General features: G+C 44.0%; 3 protein-coding genes across 13 annotated transcripts in view; 2 read left to right on the plus strand and 1 right to left on the minus strand.

The window, feature by feature from the left end:
* The first annotated feature begins 148 nt into the window (after positions 1 to 148).
* LOC108043973 (solute carrier family 35 member G1) lies at positions 149 to 1,835 on the plus strand. The gene is made up of 2 exons (XM_017122811.1): positions 149 to 377; positions 437 to 1,835. Exon 2 carries the CDS (start codon positions 488 to 490, stop codon positions 1,529 to 1,531), a length of 1,044 nt encoding a protein of 347 aa, XP_016978300.1. The 5' UTR covers positions 149 to 377; positions 437 to 487; the 3' UTR covers positions 1,532 to 1,835.
* A 306-nt stretch (positions 1,836 to 2,141) lies between these two features.
* LOC108043969 (glutamic acid-rich protein) lies at positions 2,142 to 16,804 on the minus strand. 11 transcript variants are annotated; one of them, XM_017122805.2, is made up of 9 exons: positions 16,759 to 16,804; positions 12,631 to 13,910; positions 6,156 to 6,279; positions 5,935 to 6,024; positions 4,903 to 5,653; positions 3,280 to 3,387; positions 2,924 to 3,186; positions 2,508 to 2,730; positions 2,142 to 2,446 (listed from the first exon to the last, which is right to left on the minus strand). In XM_017122805.2, exons 2-9 carry the CDS (start codon positions 13,712 to 13,714, stop codon positions 2,246 to 2,248), a joined length of 2,844 nt encoding a protein of 947 aa, XP_016978294.1. In that variant the 5' UTR covers positions 13,715 to 13,910; positions 16,759 to 16,804; the 3' UTR covers positions 2,142 to 2,245. The 11 variants fall into 11 exon arrangements, with proteins under 11 accessions (XP_016978294.1, XP_016978291.1, XP_016978289.1 ...); XM_017122802.2 differs by having other exon boundaries at positions 16,749 to 16,804; XM_017122800.2 differs by having other exon boundaries at positions 16,743 to 16,804.
* LOC108043972 (trichoplein keratin filament-binding protein) overlaps positions 2,367 to 17,508 on the plus strand; it is a 30,169-nt gene continuing 15,027 nt past the window's right edge. Inside the window, exon 1 of the mRNA XM_017122810.2 lies at positions 2,367 to 2,464. The gene's annotated coding sequence lies outside the window, so the exon portion shown is untranslated. The remainder of the gene's footprint in view (positions 2,465 to 17,508) is intronic.

Genomic DNA, 17,508 nt, shown 5'->3' on the forward strand with positions numbered 1-17,508 from the left:
TATTGAAGATTTTGTTAATACATTTTTTTTGGAAAAGACTTAGGAAAAGATGTACTGCCCAACAAAAAAAGGTAAATAAAAATGAATTCAAATTATTACAGTTATTTTGGACCTTTAAAAAGGTGGCAGCATTGACGCCAGTGTGAGTTCGTGGGGTGGCATCTCTGGTCTTCAGGCTTTTCTGATTCGGTGTTTGGAAAAAGATTTAAAATGTTAAATTAAATGAAGACTTTGCGAGCGAACAATGAATAAAACTCTGTGAAACGGGTGGCGGGGAAACAATGGGCGAGTGAAAACAGCGAAAAAGTTGGCGGAATACAGTGACACAGAGCGTAAATAAGGAGAGGTAGTCGAAAAAATCGATTTTTTGAGTGCAGGTGAGACAAAGTTAGACACCCCTCATGCACACACACACACTGACGCAAATCTCTTGCAGGATGCTGAAATTTTAAAAGGATTCTGATATTGTAGAGAAGAAACCTCAGAAATGCCGGAGAACCTGGAGCTGCAGCAGTTCCAGGAGGGCGCCCCGCCCCCAGATCCCGCCCCCCGTTGGCTGGAGCGCCTGCAACGACGTTTGGGCGCCAATTGTCCCTATTTAGGCATTCTGCTAGCCACGCTCTCCTCGCTTTTCTTCTCGTTATGCTCGGTGATTGTCAAGGGACTGGTCGATGTGAATCCCATGGAGCTGGCTTCGTTCCGTTTCGTGGGAGTCCTTCTGCCGGCGCTTCCCATCCTGATCTACACCCGACAGCCAGTTTTTCCGGAGGGCAAGCGGGTGATCCTGCTGCTGCGCTGCTTCATGGGCACCACGGGTCTAATGCTCAGTTTCTACGCCTTCCGGCACATGCCCCTGGCGGATGCAAGTGTCATAATCTTCTCCACGCCCGTTTTTGTGGCCATTTTCGCGAGGGCCTTCCTAAAAGAGCCATGCACGCTGTTTAATGTCCTAACCATCAACATGACTTTGGTCGGGGTGGTCTTGATTACACGGCCACCCTTTGTTTTTGGAGATTCTGGAGAAAGTGAGGATGTCTCTGGAAAAACGTACGACATCTGGGGACCCGTGGCCGCCATTTCATCCACACTGTTTGGCGCCAACGTATATATTCTGCTGCGTGCCCTCAAAAACCTGCACTTCTCCGTGATCATGACGAACTTTGGAACCATTGCCCTGGTCTACACCCTGATCGTTTGTGGATCCATTGGAGCGGTATGCTGGCCCAGCTGTGGAAGGGATCGCTGGCTGGTCGTGGTCCTTGGCGTCTTCAGTTTCCTTGGACAGATCCTGCTCACCTTATCCCTGCAGATTGAGCAGGCCGGACCGGTGGCCATCGCCCGCTGCGCAGACATCGTGTTCGCCTTCATCTGGCAGATGCTCTTCTTCGGGGAGACGCCCACCGCCTACTCCATGGTGGGTGCCGTCATGGTGATGGGATCCGTAGTCCTGACGGCTCTCAAAAAGTGGGCAGGCACACTTCCTCGCGATTCCTCGCTGAGGAAGCGATTTAGGCTCATCCTGCTGGAGTAGAAGATCCACATCGATTGTAGAAGTTTGCGGTTTCTCCCCGTATTGCCATCGTTCTCACCTTATCCCTGCCAGCATCAGCATCAGGCACCAAACCATTTCATTCATCGTAGACTTAATTAATATCAAGGCTCAGATCGTAGTTTAATCAAAAGAAATCAGAAGGGACGCGTGATAGCCACTCCACTCATAAGTAAATACTCGTAGTGCGTGTTTAGTTTAGCCAATTTCGCCGATTTGTTGTTTTGTACATTGTTATACATGCTTAAAATACGATAATAAATACAACTTATGAGTAAAATGGTAAGATGTTATAGTTTCATTTTGAATTTAGCGCTCTTCTAGATAAAAGTGGGCAAAGGGCGGCCTCCACTGAAACACATTTCTACGTTTACTTATTTTTATATGCGCTTGTACCTTTTTTTAATTTTATTATAAAAAAAAAATAAATTGAACTTTTATTTTATTTTCAAAACATGCCCACAATTTAGCTTATTGTTAATATATGTAGACGAAATGTAGAAATATGCTGCAGTGGAACCGGCTTAAATGTAGATGTTTGTCAAAAGCTTAATCGATACATCGATTGCAGAATCAATTTTACGTCCACCTCTAGTTTTTCGTTTGTTTGTTTGTTTATTATTGTTGATGTTTATATTCTCGAAGCACACTCGAAAAAAAGGAACGGAAACAGAAACAGAAAACAGGCTGCCAAGACTAGAAGCCCAGATCAGCGATAACCGCGTCCAGTTCGTCCTGCAGATTGGTGGCCCGCGATCGCACCTGCACAATTTGATCCTGCAAATTGTCGACGTTCGCCTGGAGCAGCACATTGCACTTCTTCATCGCCGCGAACCGGCTCTCGTGCTTCTTCAACCGCGGCTCCACATTCGCCTTCTTCGCGGAGTTTGGCGAGTCCTGTAGGATAATATCGAGGTAAGTCGGTGGAATAAAGGTTAATCCCCTACTGCTAACTCACCTCCGGCTCGGACTCGCTGCCCGTCTCCGCCTCGCTGGCCTCCGAATCAGACTCCTCGGACTCGTCGTCGGACTCCTCCTCCTCCTCGCTGGCTGGCTCCTCCTCCTCCTCCTTCTCATCCTCGTCTTTCTCCTCGCCATCCACATCGTCCTCGTCCAGCTTCATCGAGGCGGCCATCTTCTGCACCTCCTTCTCCAGCTTCTTGAATTTCTTGTTCTCCTCCCTGAAATAAGAAAGGATTCCCAATTAAAACCAGTCTCGTATTTTGCTTGCAAAAACTGTGGTTAAATGGTAACTTGAAAAGTTAAGTCCTACAAAAATTGCAGGATAAAAAAGATTAATAATAATAATCTTGTAAACACAATTGTATAAGAACTACACCTAATGTCTTTAAAGCTTCCAAATCTTGAACTCACTTGAGGATCACATGGTTCTTCTTCATGGCCTGCTTGAGGGCGTCCTTCTCCTTCTTGGCCGCCTCCTCTTTGACCTTTATTTTGGTGAGCTTGCTGCGCAGGACCTTCAGCTCCTTGCCAGAGCGTCGCTCCCTGCGCTCCACCTTCTTCTCCTCCGGCTCGTCCGGATCACTTTCGCTGACCTCGGGCTCCAGTTCCGGCGAGCTGTCCCTTCCGAAGTTGGCATCGCTGGGTCGTCGCGATCCGTCCAGGGAACCACCGCCCTAGGGTCGCAATAAATCCAGAATGAAGAACACGAAAGTAGGGATACAGATTACGGATTAGTTGGGGCATTCTCTGCCGGACACTGGCTTTACCTGGTGCCGTGATGCATGGTAGTGGTCGTAGTGGAAGCAATCGTCGTAGTCGTCGTCGTCGTAAGCAAAGCAATTACTAATGTGCGGTCTGTTAGTGCTTGGTGTCGCCTTTTCAAAAGAGCGTGTTAATCGGTTAGTTGCTGCGTAGTCGGCTGCGGAGTGCAAGAGCAAAGCTTCCAGGGGTGGACGTGTCCTAGACGGGTCATATATCCGCTCGGGTCTGGGCGGAACCGCGAAAAGGGAATTTGGCATGCAGCATGCAACGAACTGATGGAATTTAAGGCTTTTGGCGCTCAAAATCTTAAGGGCATTTGTTGGAAGTTCCTTTTTTGAAGACCGAATTTACTTCATGGATTTCAGACATTTATTTTCTCTGCTTTTCTACTTCTAATATGGACAAAATGTGGACAAATTAGTAAATACATACTTAAGTCCTTTTGGTGCCATTGAAGGAAACACGAATTAAAGAGAACCCAAATTTATGTAAATACCACAGCTGTTTGACAACTTATGACAGGCCATACAAATTTGAAAGGTAAACATTTAATGCATATTTAGTCATGTTTAGTATTTACTTTAACAAAAATTCTCGACACTAAAAACCCACAACAACTTGGGCATCAAAACTTTTTGAGTTTTTGTCTAGAAAGTTTGTTTTGCTCTGGTAAGAATTCAGTTGAATAAAACAGAAACCATTAGTGTGGGACGAAGTATGTGAAACCAGACTTTTGGATATACTGTTGCTCAACTTTTTAATATATGGCTTCCAAAATATAATACAAATTGTGCCCTAAATTACGTTTGCAAATAAGTTCTGGTCAGTTTAAAATTTTAATATTCGTTTGGTTTGTGAATGATATTGTTGCTCAATTTCTCTTTTTTTTTTGGCAGCCTTTGCATGATTTCTATATGATTTCTTGTTATTTTTAATGTTCCCAAAGCCTCGTGTGCAGAGCACATCGTCTAAAAGCAGGAGTTTTTTTTTTGCATTTAAAGGAAAGGATGGGGTGCAACTTGGTAATTTATTCCCAGACCCATCCCAGATTTGTGTCAAGTGTTGTCAGCTGATCTGTTTCTCTGGCTACAGTGGCTACTAGGGACAACTAACGAGGGGTCTACGGTGGATGCTACAGATTGCGGTGGCTTCGTTAGCTGCTCCCATCTATTTCCCGCCCTCAGCGGACGCAGCGATGCGACGCCGGCGACACTAAAATCAAGAAAGGAAGACTAGCTTCGGGGTCCGATGCTTTGGTATACCCTTGGCAAATAATGGTTTTTACTATGTGTAATGATATAGATATAGACTTCTATAGCCTTGAACTGAATTCAGCTTTGATCCCTGCTTGCAATTGAGAATATTGAGAACGGAAAACGTGATTAAAAATACAAATCTTCCAAAAACAATACGGAAATAGTACATGTATTATAGAGGTTGAAAAATCGTATTTAAGTCTTTGTGATTCTATGCTTAAAATGATACCTTCTGGATGAATTAAAAAAGGGGGCAAACACCAATTAGCAAGAAGCCAAAATTCCCCAACCGAAATCCTTATCTCAACTGACAACACTTTCAGCGACATCCAGTAATCACAATTCCAAACCCAATCCCGAATTCCGACTAACCTGTAGAGCAGCTGCTAGCTTGCGCTCAAGCAACTGAATCTGGCGACGCTGCTCCTCGATCTCCGTCTTGGCCTCCACCAGCAGCTCGCTGGTACTCTGGTAGTTCTTCTCCACCTCCTTGGACGACTTCCGTGCATCCTCCACTTCGCGCTTCAGGGAGTTGACGTAGGTCTGTTCGGCGGTGGGCGTGGGATCCATGGTGGCCACAATCACATTGGATCCGTACTCAAGGTTCTTCTCGCGGGATTTCTCGCGCTCCAGTTCGGTTTCCAGGGTTCGAATCTTGGCCAGCAGTTTCTTGTTCTCGCGCTCCTGCGCCTCCCGGTTGCGCAGTTCCAAGGCCAGCATCTGCTTGGTGCTCTGCAGATCGTCGCGGATCTTGTCAATGTCGTCCAGCTCGTCGGGACTCTCCTCGTCGATGGACATGGCCGATACAATGCTGGGCCTGGATCCTCCGGCTCCCAGGGCTGTGGCACTGCCTGGGCCGAGGGCATGGCTGCTGGGCGCCTCGCTCAGCATGTTGACCTTCGACTGGGACTTCTGCAGCTGCTCCTCGATGGTCATCTGGCGGCGGAACTTGCGCAGACCGTCCAGCACTGGCTTGCTGCGATCGTTGGTCTTGGTCGGCTTCAACCGGATGCCGCCCTGGATCTGCTTGAGCAGCTTGTTGTGCGAGTTGCCCTTCTCCGTCTCGTAGATGAACTTGTCGTCCACTTTGGTCATCGACTTGCACGTCAGGACGGGCTGAGATCTGGGGAGAATGAATATATTCGATGAATAGTATGTAAAAAAAAGGAAGAAAGAGCTTGGTATTTGATTACAACGTTGCCTTATTTTTTTAAAAAGATGAAAAATTCATTTCCACATTAATCACATTTACTTGGAACTGTTAATCCATCTACATATAAATTGGCGCATTCACAGTAAATTGTTTTCCAGCTGTGGTTTAAATTTCAGCTGTCTTAATTCATTTTCCAATTATTGGGAGTGTTGCCATCGGTAATTGCTGCGCAGCATGCGGATACCACTCACCTATCGTTGCAGGCCACATGGCGCAGCTTCTTGCCGCTTTCCACCTCCTTCATCATCTCGGACCAGTCCGGACGCCTTCGGGGTCGTGTCCTGCGAATCGAAGCGAATCGGAGTTATAGTCATCCTGCGTCTTAAAAGTGAAAGCTATCCGGATGCTGGATATTTTGGGTTTGCAGGGGACCAGGAGGCCAGGGGTCGGGGGGGTCAGGTGAACCACTCACCTTAGCTTGTCGAGAGTCTCCTTCTGGTTACTGGAGAGCACTCTTTTCTCGCCGGGGGCCAGGGGCGGGGGCGGCGGTGGCGGGGCCTTGGGCACCAAAGAGGGCAGCGGCGGCGGGGCGGGAACTGCAACAATAAAACACGGAATGCACCCAAGTGGGTGGCGGTTATTCTCTGCCGGGCGGGGTGGAGGGTCTTGGTGGTGCAAGTGGGGCCGAGGTTCGGGCATCGTTGGGCATTAGAGCAAATCGCCGGGCGCTGCGTGCACTCGCGGTTATTAAATATAATTTTAATTTAATGAGTTTGCAATTTGTGTCAGTTGTTTGTTGTTCTTTCGGCTCCCGCGGGGTTCTTTATTCCACCCACCAGGCGATTCGCCACCCTAGCATTTAGCTGTGCCTTGCGGGCAAAGTTGCTCCATACATATCAATACAGGGTAAAGAGAAAGTATGGGCGGTACACTCAAAGCTTGAATTGTTATTTATCTATTTTTCGAATTTCTAAAACAGTTTAGATTGATTTTGTTAACGACATTTTTAAAGCTTTAATACTTCAATGATGAAAACCAGTTACTGTTTCAACATGCTACTATTGATTAGAACATACCCCGACTTATAATGTTTGATAAACAATTAATTTCTATGAGTAAACACAAAACCCCTCTTACCGCAATCTAAGGTATTCACGCAATTAGATAGAATTTTGCAAAAATAAACGTAAAATATTTCGCTAAATATAATTTGAATAGATCACAAGAACAGTGTGATTAGTTAGTTTATCCAAAGTTTCGAATTGTGTAGTGGAAGTTGGGGGGTGGGAGCCCAGACACATGGCTGTCTCTGTCGGAAGTTGCAGCAGAGATTGAAAAGTTAGTGCCTGCCTCTGCTTCGGCCACGTCCTCGGCCTCGTCCTCGTCCTGAAACCTGGACCTGGCTTTGATGGTGTTTTATTGCCTTAACACCATTCAATTCGGCTGACTGGCCTCCAAGGGGGGGGTGGCAGAAAACTTTGATTGCATTTTTTAGTTTGTCGGGTTTCACTCGACTGGCTGCCGTGCCTCAGTCAGTAGCATGGGTTTTAAGTTAGTTTAAACTCTTCTAGCTGGGAACCTATTCCGCCTTCACTTTATTTCTTATTCGTGTTCGTCTTGGTGTTCTGTTAACGAGGCCAATTAGGATTGGCCGTGTGTTCGAGACCCCTTGCAGCCAGCTGTTTCTAATAAATTTCCGCTTAAATTGTTGGCCTAACAATCTTCACTTGGCGATTCAATTCTTCTACACTGCCGTCCTTCTTCGTTTCCTCCTCCCTGTAGAAACTCGAGGTCGACTTTCCTCCTTGGCCTCGTAATTAACAATTGAAAAAGTTTGCCAGTTTCGATTTTTTCCAGACTCTCACACAGGCATATATCAACGTGCCTTTCATTTTAATTTTTTATCGAATTCTTTGCATTTCTCACGCTTGCTTCTTATGCTTCTCTTTCCGTTTGTTGTTAAAAAAAAGTGTTAAAGTCAAACAACAAAAAGAAGAGGAAAACAATAAAGGCACCACCAAGTGATGAAAAGCTGACAAATCTGTTAATTAGCTTTGTTTGAGTGAACCCCCGGCTGACAGGGGGAGGGAAATGGGTGGCTCTGTGGGTGGGTGTGTAACCAAGGCCACCCCAGGCTTTATCCTTTGTCTGAGCTCCAGTTCAGTCTACCTTCTCCTTTTTCGGATTTTCGGTTTCTCGGTTGCGCCTGGCTGGATCTGCACTTAATCTTTAAGTGGTTGGCTGCCTTTTGCGGTGCATTAGTATCTGAAACACCTCCGGAAAACCCCACCACCTGATCCAAAAAGAGGTGGAAAGCTGAGAAAAGAGGGAGAGGTAATGAAACTAATCCGAACTCGTGTTACTTTACTGAATAAAATCAGGGCAAACGAGCAACTTGATTATTGTGTAGAGCTGCTTTACCTCCTGCTACTGATCCTGCTCATGAATTTTCCCCCAAACCATCCATGTCTGCATGTTAATGAACTGCTACTGGGAGCTCTGATTAAAATACGTGGTCAACTTTTGGACAGCCAATTGAGGACGCGTTTAGTGAGTTTCGCTTAATTCGGTTTAGTAATTTATGGACAAAAGCGCTCCCCTTAACCACTAAGCCCCCCATCGACCCCCTAGCAGTTATCCTAAATCAGTGGCAAACAAAAGTGGATGCGAGCAAGAAACAAAAGAAAGCAAAACAACATCAGGCGATGAAGTAACAAGGAAGGAAGGGTGCCGGGCAGATAAAAGTCTTCATTCATTCATGTCGACAAAATTATTTCTTATTTAAATAAAAAGCAAGCACTGCCAGCGGTGGCGAGTTGGGGGTTTTCGTTGCTCCGAGATGATGCTTCCCACTTAATATACCGCAAAGCCCGCACTTACGACGTCGCAGAATGAATAGCGGGGTATGTAAACATAAATTTTGCGAGCTCACTCTCGGTGGCGTGGCACCCTCCTTATGAAAGCCCCCCCCTCCTGGCTCATTGTGTTATCATCAGCAGAATATTCTATGCATGCACAAATGTTGCCGTTGTCATTGAATCAACCCGGAGTATGGAGTGCCGGGTCTTCAAAAACTGGCAATACCAGTGGAACTGGAGTGGGAAAAAGGGAACTACTGGTGCTGGTTCTGGTACTGGTACTGGGTAACTGGTACTTGTAACTGGGTGGAGGAGGCCTGGACATGGACTGCTGGCTGCCGCCCGATGAGTGACTTCCCAGCTTCCAAGCTCCGCTCATTCATTGTCTGCCGGGGCATGATGAAGCACCGCTCAGCCAGCCCATATATTTCATGGCGGAGAGTGGTAGGGAGTCGTTCCCTCGATGCTCCTCCGTATGATTAGCGTTTCAGACTTGGGCAGAACTCAGTGCGAAGGGGCTAACAAGGAATCCTATTAGCTCAAAAATGTTGCTGCTGTCTCCCCCTAGAATTTCACAGTGATTTTTCTTTTGGAAGGGCATTTTAATTTCAAGCATGCTAGCTACTAGTTCAACTAAGTTCCTTATTGTGGCTCTTTCATATTTCATTATTTTAGAGGTTATTATCTACAGTTTCCTGTTTAGGCTTAAAAAGTTTTATTTTGATTTTCCAAAAGCTTCGCTTTTTTGCATTTACTCCTGCTAAATGTTAAAGCTTTAAATGATAACTATACATATTAACATTATTTAAAGTATTTATCTCTGTATTAATCAATGGAAAGTGTTTCAGTCTAGCACAAAATCTTTTTCCAAATTAGTTATTAAAATGTTGACGCGTTGGCTTTATTTACCAAACATTTTTGCTGTTTTCGCTTGACAGTAACCCTCATTTAATTATCTTGCCCCTCAGGTGACAGGCCTTAAGTCTAATTAGAAAATTCAATTTCAATTTGGATTTGTTCTGCCATCGTTTGGGGACTTTAATCCAATTATTCAGTCAAGCATTTCATTGTCGCCCAGTATAATTATGGCCAACAGCTAATGGCCAATATTAGCAAGGATGTATGTGTGTGGAAAACCTTTGAACGGTTTCCTTTTACGTCACTTTGACCACGCTATTTCTAAATTTAAAAGAGCCTAATCATCTTTTATGCCTCACTGGGTGGGACACAGGGCCAGAAAGAAAATCACCCTCACCTATTGAAAGTCGACATTTCAAATGACGGGCAGACCCAAGTCCACAACCCACCGCTTGACCCTGGAAAACCACGCGAACTGTGGAGCAAAGGAAACGAAAGAGGGTGAAGAATTTCCCAAAAAAAAAAATAGGCGCAGCCGTTACATGTCTCGCATCTACACACGCATACATAGAGATGAGGCTCATTTAAATAAAAGGAAATATTTTTTGTCCTCCCGCTTTTTGTCCTTTGAAGACATTTGGGTCGCTTAGGAGGGGAACTTGCGGCCAGCGCCGTCTTTTATTTCGTTTTGTTTTTTAGTGGCGGATATTTGAATATAAATGGCGCATTTAGTTAGACTCTATCAAGCTCATTCCCATATATCTTTGGCAGCTTTCGGTTGGCCCTCATCCGCCCCTTGCCCCTCCGAAGATTCACTTCCAATTCGAGTCCGAGTTGGCCTTTTATCATTCGATAGTTGCGTTTTTGGGGGGAAAGAAACTTGAGAGGCCAGAACTTTGGCCGCCCGTGTCCTTGGCCCTCCTCACCATTCCTCATCTGGCTTTAAAACATTCCATTTTATGTTGTAGTTTTGACAGAATGAGCAATAATCATGAATTTTGTCTAAGACCATAAAAAAACCCCGTTCCACTCAGGAACCTTCCTCTCAGGACTTGCCCCGAACACATTAAATAAATGTTTCGCCTTCTTTTCCTTGTGGCCTTCTTTCTCTGCTGCTCCCCTTTTGTTTTTTTTTTTTTTTTGATAGGGTGACAGCTTTAAAAAGGACAAACGTTGCCCTGTTTTATTTTTGGCGGACATCGTTTTTTGGTCATTTTATTTAGTGACCTCTTTGGCCAGTCTCCGCCTCTTCGATCCTTTTGTTTGTCGGTCAAGATTAGGAGGCATTTGCGGTCACGTTATTGCCCACTGATTAGGACGGAGACAAAGGCAAGTTAACTGCCTCACACGTAGCCTTTCCCCCACCCCACCTTCCACATTTTCCCAGCTCCTAACGAGCTTTTCACTTCATTTTAGTTGCCTGCCCCAGGGGGAAAACCCGAGGCCCGGCCCACAGGCGGCATTCTGCAATTCAATTTTGAGGCCAGGTGACAGCATGCTTATGCAACGTTTGGTTTCTTTGTTTTTTGAAAGTCCTGCTCCTACCACTTTACCACCAATTGAGCCCAGCCTCGCGGCAGGAAAGTCCATTACAAAATTACAACCTCCTCAAGTTGAGTGTGTGGCAATAAATACGGAATTAGAGAACATTTGCTACGGCATACCTTTGTGTTGTTTGCCCTTTTGAATGGGGCGGATGCGATGGATCCTCCCCGGAAAACGAGATGGAAACCCAAATAAAACCCACTCGCAACTGCAGGCAGGCAGGAAAACACTTTGCGCCTCTTTCGGCTCAATGCACAACACTCACTAAAATTTAATAAATAAAAAATGATATTTATATTGCTTTATGGCCTTGTTTTTCCCACTGTTCCTCTGTTCACCGCTCGTTGTTCTCGTCCCTTGTCCGTGTGCGCTTTGTGGTTTTTGTTTGGGCAAAACATTTTGATGAAATATTTTTTACACATTCATTTCAAGTATATGAATCCCCATATTCCTATATGAATATGTGCCTGATGCATACAGACTTTTGCATTTTGTATATTTTCCTGCGCTTTTATAAATGAGCAGACAGCGATGGCTGTGAGGGACAGGTAACATATATTGATGTCTTCGTGAGGGTTTATTTCTCGGTTGCAATTAAAAGATGCCAGATACGAGTTTTACCTCAAAATTCAATAAATGACATTGATATTTTGCACAAATGGCTTAAAATTTGTTGTAAATTCAAGTTAAGTTTGAACTGTGCAAGTAACTTTATTAGCAGCGTGAAAAGTGATTCTAATTTGAAAATATGTAACCTTTACCAAATACGTATGTAATTGCAAACTGTTTTTATGGCGTATGAGTGATGTATTAAACTTTTTAATTGAAAATGCTTTTGGCTATCAAAGGCTAATTTACTTAGTATTTTATATCTCTAACCATATAGACATTTAATAAATAAATAAATAAATTAAAAAGCGCTCGGTAAAATAGCATAACCTTTTTTGGGGATTTAAGTTAAGTTTTAACTGTGCAAGTAACTTTATTACCCGCGTGAAAAGTTATTTTAATTGCAAAATATGAAACCTTTAGCAAACATTTTTGTAATTGCCTATATTTAATCGCAAACTGTTTTTATGGCGTATGAGTGATTTATTAAATTTGAATTTGAAAATGCTTTTGGCAATCAAAGGCTAATTTACTTGCTATTTTATATTTCTAACCTTAAAAATTTAATAAATAAATAAACAAATCGAAAAGAGTTTGGTAACATTTTTTCAAATATGTTCAATGGTAGTTTAAAATACATAACTCATACGCCCCGTAAAACGATTGATGTTTGTGTAAACAAAATGTATTGAGTATGACACATCTAAACTCGTGAAAAAATCCTCACGTTCTCCTCCCCAATGAGTGTTTTCACTTTGTGCACATATCGCTCATACGCCATTATTTGTTTTGTTTTCTGCGCTCCTAGTGGCCCTGCCTTTTTGTCAGGGCCGAAGAAAATCGCAAAGTCTAAATGCGAAAAAAATATAGAATATATATCCCAACAGCTTTCGCCAACGTAAATCAAAACATTTCTGGTTAGACATTAGACATTAAAGAAGCAGGGGCGAAAATTTACAGCGCTTGTTGAGTCGATCCATTCGCAGTGGTTAATCGGGTTAATCCAGTCGGGCATCGGGTTAGGTTCCATCATTGGAGCTGGCTCCGGATTGGATCCAATCGGATCGGACAACTTACCGCACTTGATGCTCGGCTCACGTTTAATGGACGCTTTGCGCAGGGTCTTGGTGGTGAACTCGGGCTTGGGCTCCTCTTTCGGCTCCTTGAGGAGCTCATCGATCTTGGGTACCTTCTTGAGCACGGGCCGGATTTTGGCCAGGTCGTCAGTGCTCTTGCTGGGCAGTGGCTTCTCCTCGCGCTTGACGTGCCGCAGCTTGGGCTTCTCCATTTTGAAGCGGCGCCGCTTGTCGCGCTCCTCCTCCGTTTCGCCTTCCTCAGCCTCGTCGTCATCTTCGGTGGCCATCTTTTTCAAGGACTTGTCCCTCTTGACCACCACGCTGCGTAACTTGGGTTTCTCCATGGTAAAACGTTGGCTCAACTCACTTTCCGGTTCCGGCTTCTTGTTGACGGTGGTGGGGCGCAGTTGGGCCGCCTTCTTCACGTGTTCGGGCACCTTCTCGTCCACAGTGGTGTCCTCTTCTTCCTCCTCCTCTTCGCTCTCCTCCTCCTCGGATTCGCTCTCCTCCTCGCTTTCCTCCTCCTCGGACTCGGTCTCTTCTTCGGTCTCCTCCTCCTCCTCGCTCTCCTCTTCTTCGGAGGAGGATTCGGGTGGAGGTGTTGGCTCCTTCTTTTTCTTGAGTACCGAGGTGGTGGCCACAGGCTTTTTGGAGCCTACGGTGGGCGCCACTTTCTTGACTGGCTCTGGCGCTTTCTTGGTGTTCACAGATTCCGGAGTCTTCTTGGCCGCCGTTGTGGTTGTGGCCAGGGAAGACTTCTTTACAGGCTCCGTCACCTTCTTGGCTGGCTCAGTCACCTTCTTGGCCGGCTCAGGGGTCGAGGTGGTTTTCTTCGCCGCTGCAGTGGTGGTTGCAGCAGCTTTTGGCTTGGTCGCAGTGGATTTCTCGCCATTTTCCTTAGTCGTCGGAGTGGCTGCCGTTGTCGTCGCTGTTTTCTTCGCCCAGGGCGTGGTGCTGGGCTTTGTGGAGCTGGTGGTGGCAGTGGTGCCGCCGTCGTCCTTCACCCATGGCGGGCGGAATGTGGTGCGCCCGCCGGGTGCACTGCTTGCACTACTTGTCCCCGCTCGGGGCGTCACAAACGGCATTGCTTCGCTGCTAGAACTGCTTGCTGCGGTCTTCTCGACTTTTCCGTACTATTTCCTCTGGTGGTTTATTTTTTTTCCCCCGTGTTATTGCCGTTAATTCTCCAGGGCCCGATGTCGTCGCCCGTCTATTTGCACACTCTTTTTAAATAATTTGCCGTGAATTCTTTGCTTGTTCTTTCCGTTTTTGCTTGCGTTGCTGCTGATGAAAACACAAAACTTTGCACATTAGCAGCCTCAAGGGAAGTTGTCCGAAAAAGTTCTTTCATTCAGATTTTCCGTGTTTTTTTTTTTCGTTTATTTTTCTATTTGATTTTTTTTTCTTTTCCCTCGCCTTGATAATTTTTGTTACGCGTATTTATTTTCAAATAGATTTTTATGTATTTTTTCTGCGCGAATTTGGTGCTGAGAATTTTATTCGTGGTCCGCTGCCGACGATGAGCAACAGCTGTTTGAAATATTTTCAATCCGATTCAATTCATTTCAATTCGTGTATATTTGGGTATGTTTCATTTTCAATGTTATTTTTAACTGAATGCGCTCATTAGCTTTGCTAGCTGTTGGTGTTGTTTGTGTCGCTGTTTCTACTGCGAGACAGAATGTAGGCCTTTGTGTCACAGTCATGGGCAGGGACATCCATGGAAAATGGGTATCGAATGGTATAGATATAGGAATATAAAGAGGATAGGGGCAATCGGGGACGGGGCAAACGCATCAACAAATCCAAACTGAGTGGAATGCTTTTGCTGGCGCTGACAAAAAAAGCTACAGTTGCAGTCAAAGCTGTAGCACAGAAAATAGTAATCAGCAATATGTACCAAGGTCCTTTATCTACAGTTGCCTAGATTTATCAGTTGTTTCAGTTTATTAATTGTGGATTACTAAATATCAACCTATACAAAATGGCAAACAAAAATCTTTAGTATTAAAGCAACTACAAGATTGCGATGGCTTTTGAAACATTTATTTATAAGAAAAGTTTCAATGACTAAATATTTACATTTAAATCTACAAACATATTGTACCATTTGGCCAGCTACAGAAAAAAAGCCTGATTTGAGTATTTATTCTCAATGAAAATAAGTGTATAGCACATTGAAAAAAATGTTTAAATAAAACTTTTGATATATGTGAATAATATTAATAATATATCCATTTTTTTAATTTAAAATATTTTTTAAATCATTTGGACTTAGTCCTCACAATATTTATAATAGTTTTTGTGCAAAACAATACAACGTAGGGTGTTTTTCTTTCACAACGTTTGTAAGTATGCATACTGACCTAATTTCTTACAAAATGTAAACAAAATATTGCAACTTTGTGTGCACTAATTGAAGAAAAGGAAAAGGAAAACTCAATTCTGGCAACTTTTGGCGACCATTACTTCTCTGACCACAACTGTGCATCGCGAATGTCCAGCTAAACGCCTGCGTATGTGTGTCCGTCCGTACATATGCACTCCAATAAACAGAGCAAGCAATAACAACAACGACAACAACAGGGGCGGAGTGTACGGGAATAGAGCAACAAAAACAATAACAGAAACGATTTGCTCTGCCACTGGCTGCGATATGTAAAAGGCGAAAATATTTAATTTTAGGTTCTTTGTGCCGCCGAGAGTGGAAAAAAGTGAAGAAAAAAAAGTGAAAGAGACAGGCGGCGAGAGAGCCGCCCAAGTGGGAGATACAAAACGGAACCAAATCGAAAGAATAAAAGAAAACATATCTCTGGCGCTTTCGTCTTTCTCCTTTTTTCTTCCATCCATTTTGTTCTGTTTTTATTGTTGCTTTTGTTTTTATTCAACTGGCTCGTTTCACAAAGTAGACAGCAAAACGTACACAAAACTGGGTGTACGGAGAAAAAAAGGACACAAAGTGGGGGACCCGAGGGGGCAGAATGAAATCCAAATTCGTTTCATTCCATTGCCATTCCATGGCTGGTCCAAAACCATCTACCCCCCACCTACGTTCCCTCCCATATTCATTTCAATTCCCCTCGTTTGGGACGATTGCAAATTTTTTGGCCAGAGCGACGAACACTTTCTCGGCCTTTCCTGCATGGAGGCGTTAATTAAACATGACATGCAAATACAAATTTTACTTAGAAATACAGTCTGACTTCTATAGCGCGAGTATCCCATGATTGAAATCGACCATTTCCACAACAATATTAAACTAATTTTTTTAAAAATGTGGTTTTAAAGGCATTCTAAGCAGATTTTACTCATAGTAGAATTGATATTTATATATGAATAAAACAGGACAACTACAGATTAAATAATGAATTATAATATGATACCTTAACAGTATCTTAAGGGTAGTGTTAAAGATTTAAAGAGAAATTTGTCTTTTAATTGCTGGTGTTCATTTAGTTTGGAAACGCCATGTGTCTCTTAGAACCCGCAAAAATAAGAAAAATACCAAAGAATTTCAAAGGTCCTTGGCTTTCTCTAAATGTTGGTGTAGGGAAGTAAGACTGTATTCCAAATATTGCAGAAGATGCCAGAACAGAGCAAAATGGAGAAGGAAAAAATACAATTTCAATTAAAATTGTTAACGAGACTGGCTAATTTGAGTCGAAAGTTGTGCAGAATCGTGTTTAAAATGGCTACTAACAGCTAATGCTTGGCCATATTTCATCCTAAGATTGCCTGTCAACAAAAGTGTTTAAAAATATCGCCCGGGATATTTTGGGAACAGGCCATTCATAACGCCCCTCCAGAGAGATTTATTGGATCGATTGGCCAGTGACAAGAGCTGAGCAAAGCGCTTTCGCAAGTTCTGCGCATTTCGCCGCCCAAATGTACACGAATATGTGGCGATGCTATATTTTTGGATATTTCACGGATTTTTCGGACTTTTATTATGTGTATTAATTGGTTCATTCGCTCGCTGCAGTTTGCGTTGCACGTTCGCGTCGGTTTACTATATATTGTATACTAGATATATTTGTACTATTTGTATGTGTGCTGGTTGGGTCAGACACCCGCACACTACCACAACCGCAAACACCACACAAACACACACACCGACACGGTCACTGACACACAGAGTGAATTTTCAGCAGCGGAGGCAACAGCGCCTATGACGGCGTTTCAAAAACTGAATTCATACATTTTCCAACGGCACGGCGATGCCTAAAAATTTTTCAAATTTTCACACTCGCTCTTCGAATATCTCTCTCTTGGGATTCCGCTCATTATCTCTTTTTTTTTGGGAGGGGGAGAGCGAAATGAAGTGAAATGAAAATTTTGTTGACCGACAGAGGAATATTTTTAGCATCTTTTTCGATTTCGGCACGGGGGATGGGTGAGATATAGCGGATCCGATTGACCTTATGGCAGGTGCAGTTCAATGGAATTATTAATAACCAGCTATGTGGCCCACTTCAAGGATACAGATACCCGCTTTCCCCTCCTTGTTAGGCCCCCTCGTTATCCGCACATTAGGCGGATCTTATCAGACTCCCCACATTTAATGGTCTTCAATTACGCAAGTTTCTCGGGCGGCGTGGGCGTCGCAGCTAATTTCAGGGGGAGTGGGTGGTGGGACGTCTTACCCTGTGATAAAAACCACTCGTCTAGAAAGTCCAAACCCATTAGTGCTTCTGTATGATGGTCTGTCCTGTCCCAATGCGTTACTTCTCTCCGATTCGCTTTCAATATTTACATTGTCTACTAAGTGGTTGCTCCCCCGATTCACTCAATTGTGGTTGACATTTCTGGGGAGCGGTGCAATCGATCGATCGATCGATCGGTCGGTCAGTGCGTGGCTATATTTTTAGTCCAACTGATC

The sequence above is a fragment of the Drosophila rhopaloa genome, unplaced genomic scaffold (assembly GCF_018152115.1).
Source record: "Drosophila rhopaloa isolate 14029-0021.01 unplaced genomic scaffold, ASM1815211v1 contig_178, whole genome shotgun sequence".
NCBI lineage: Eukaryota > Metazoa > Arthropoda > Insecta > Diptera > Drosophilidae > Drosophila > Drosophila rhopaloa.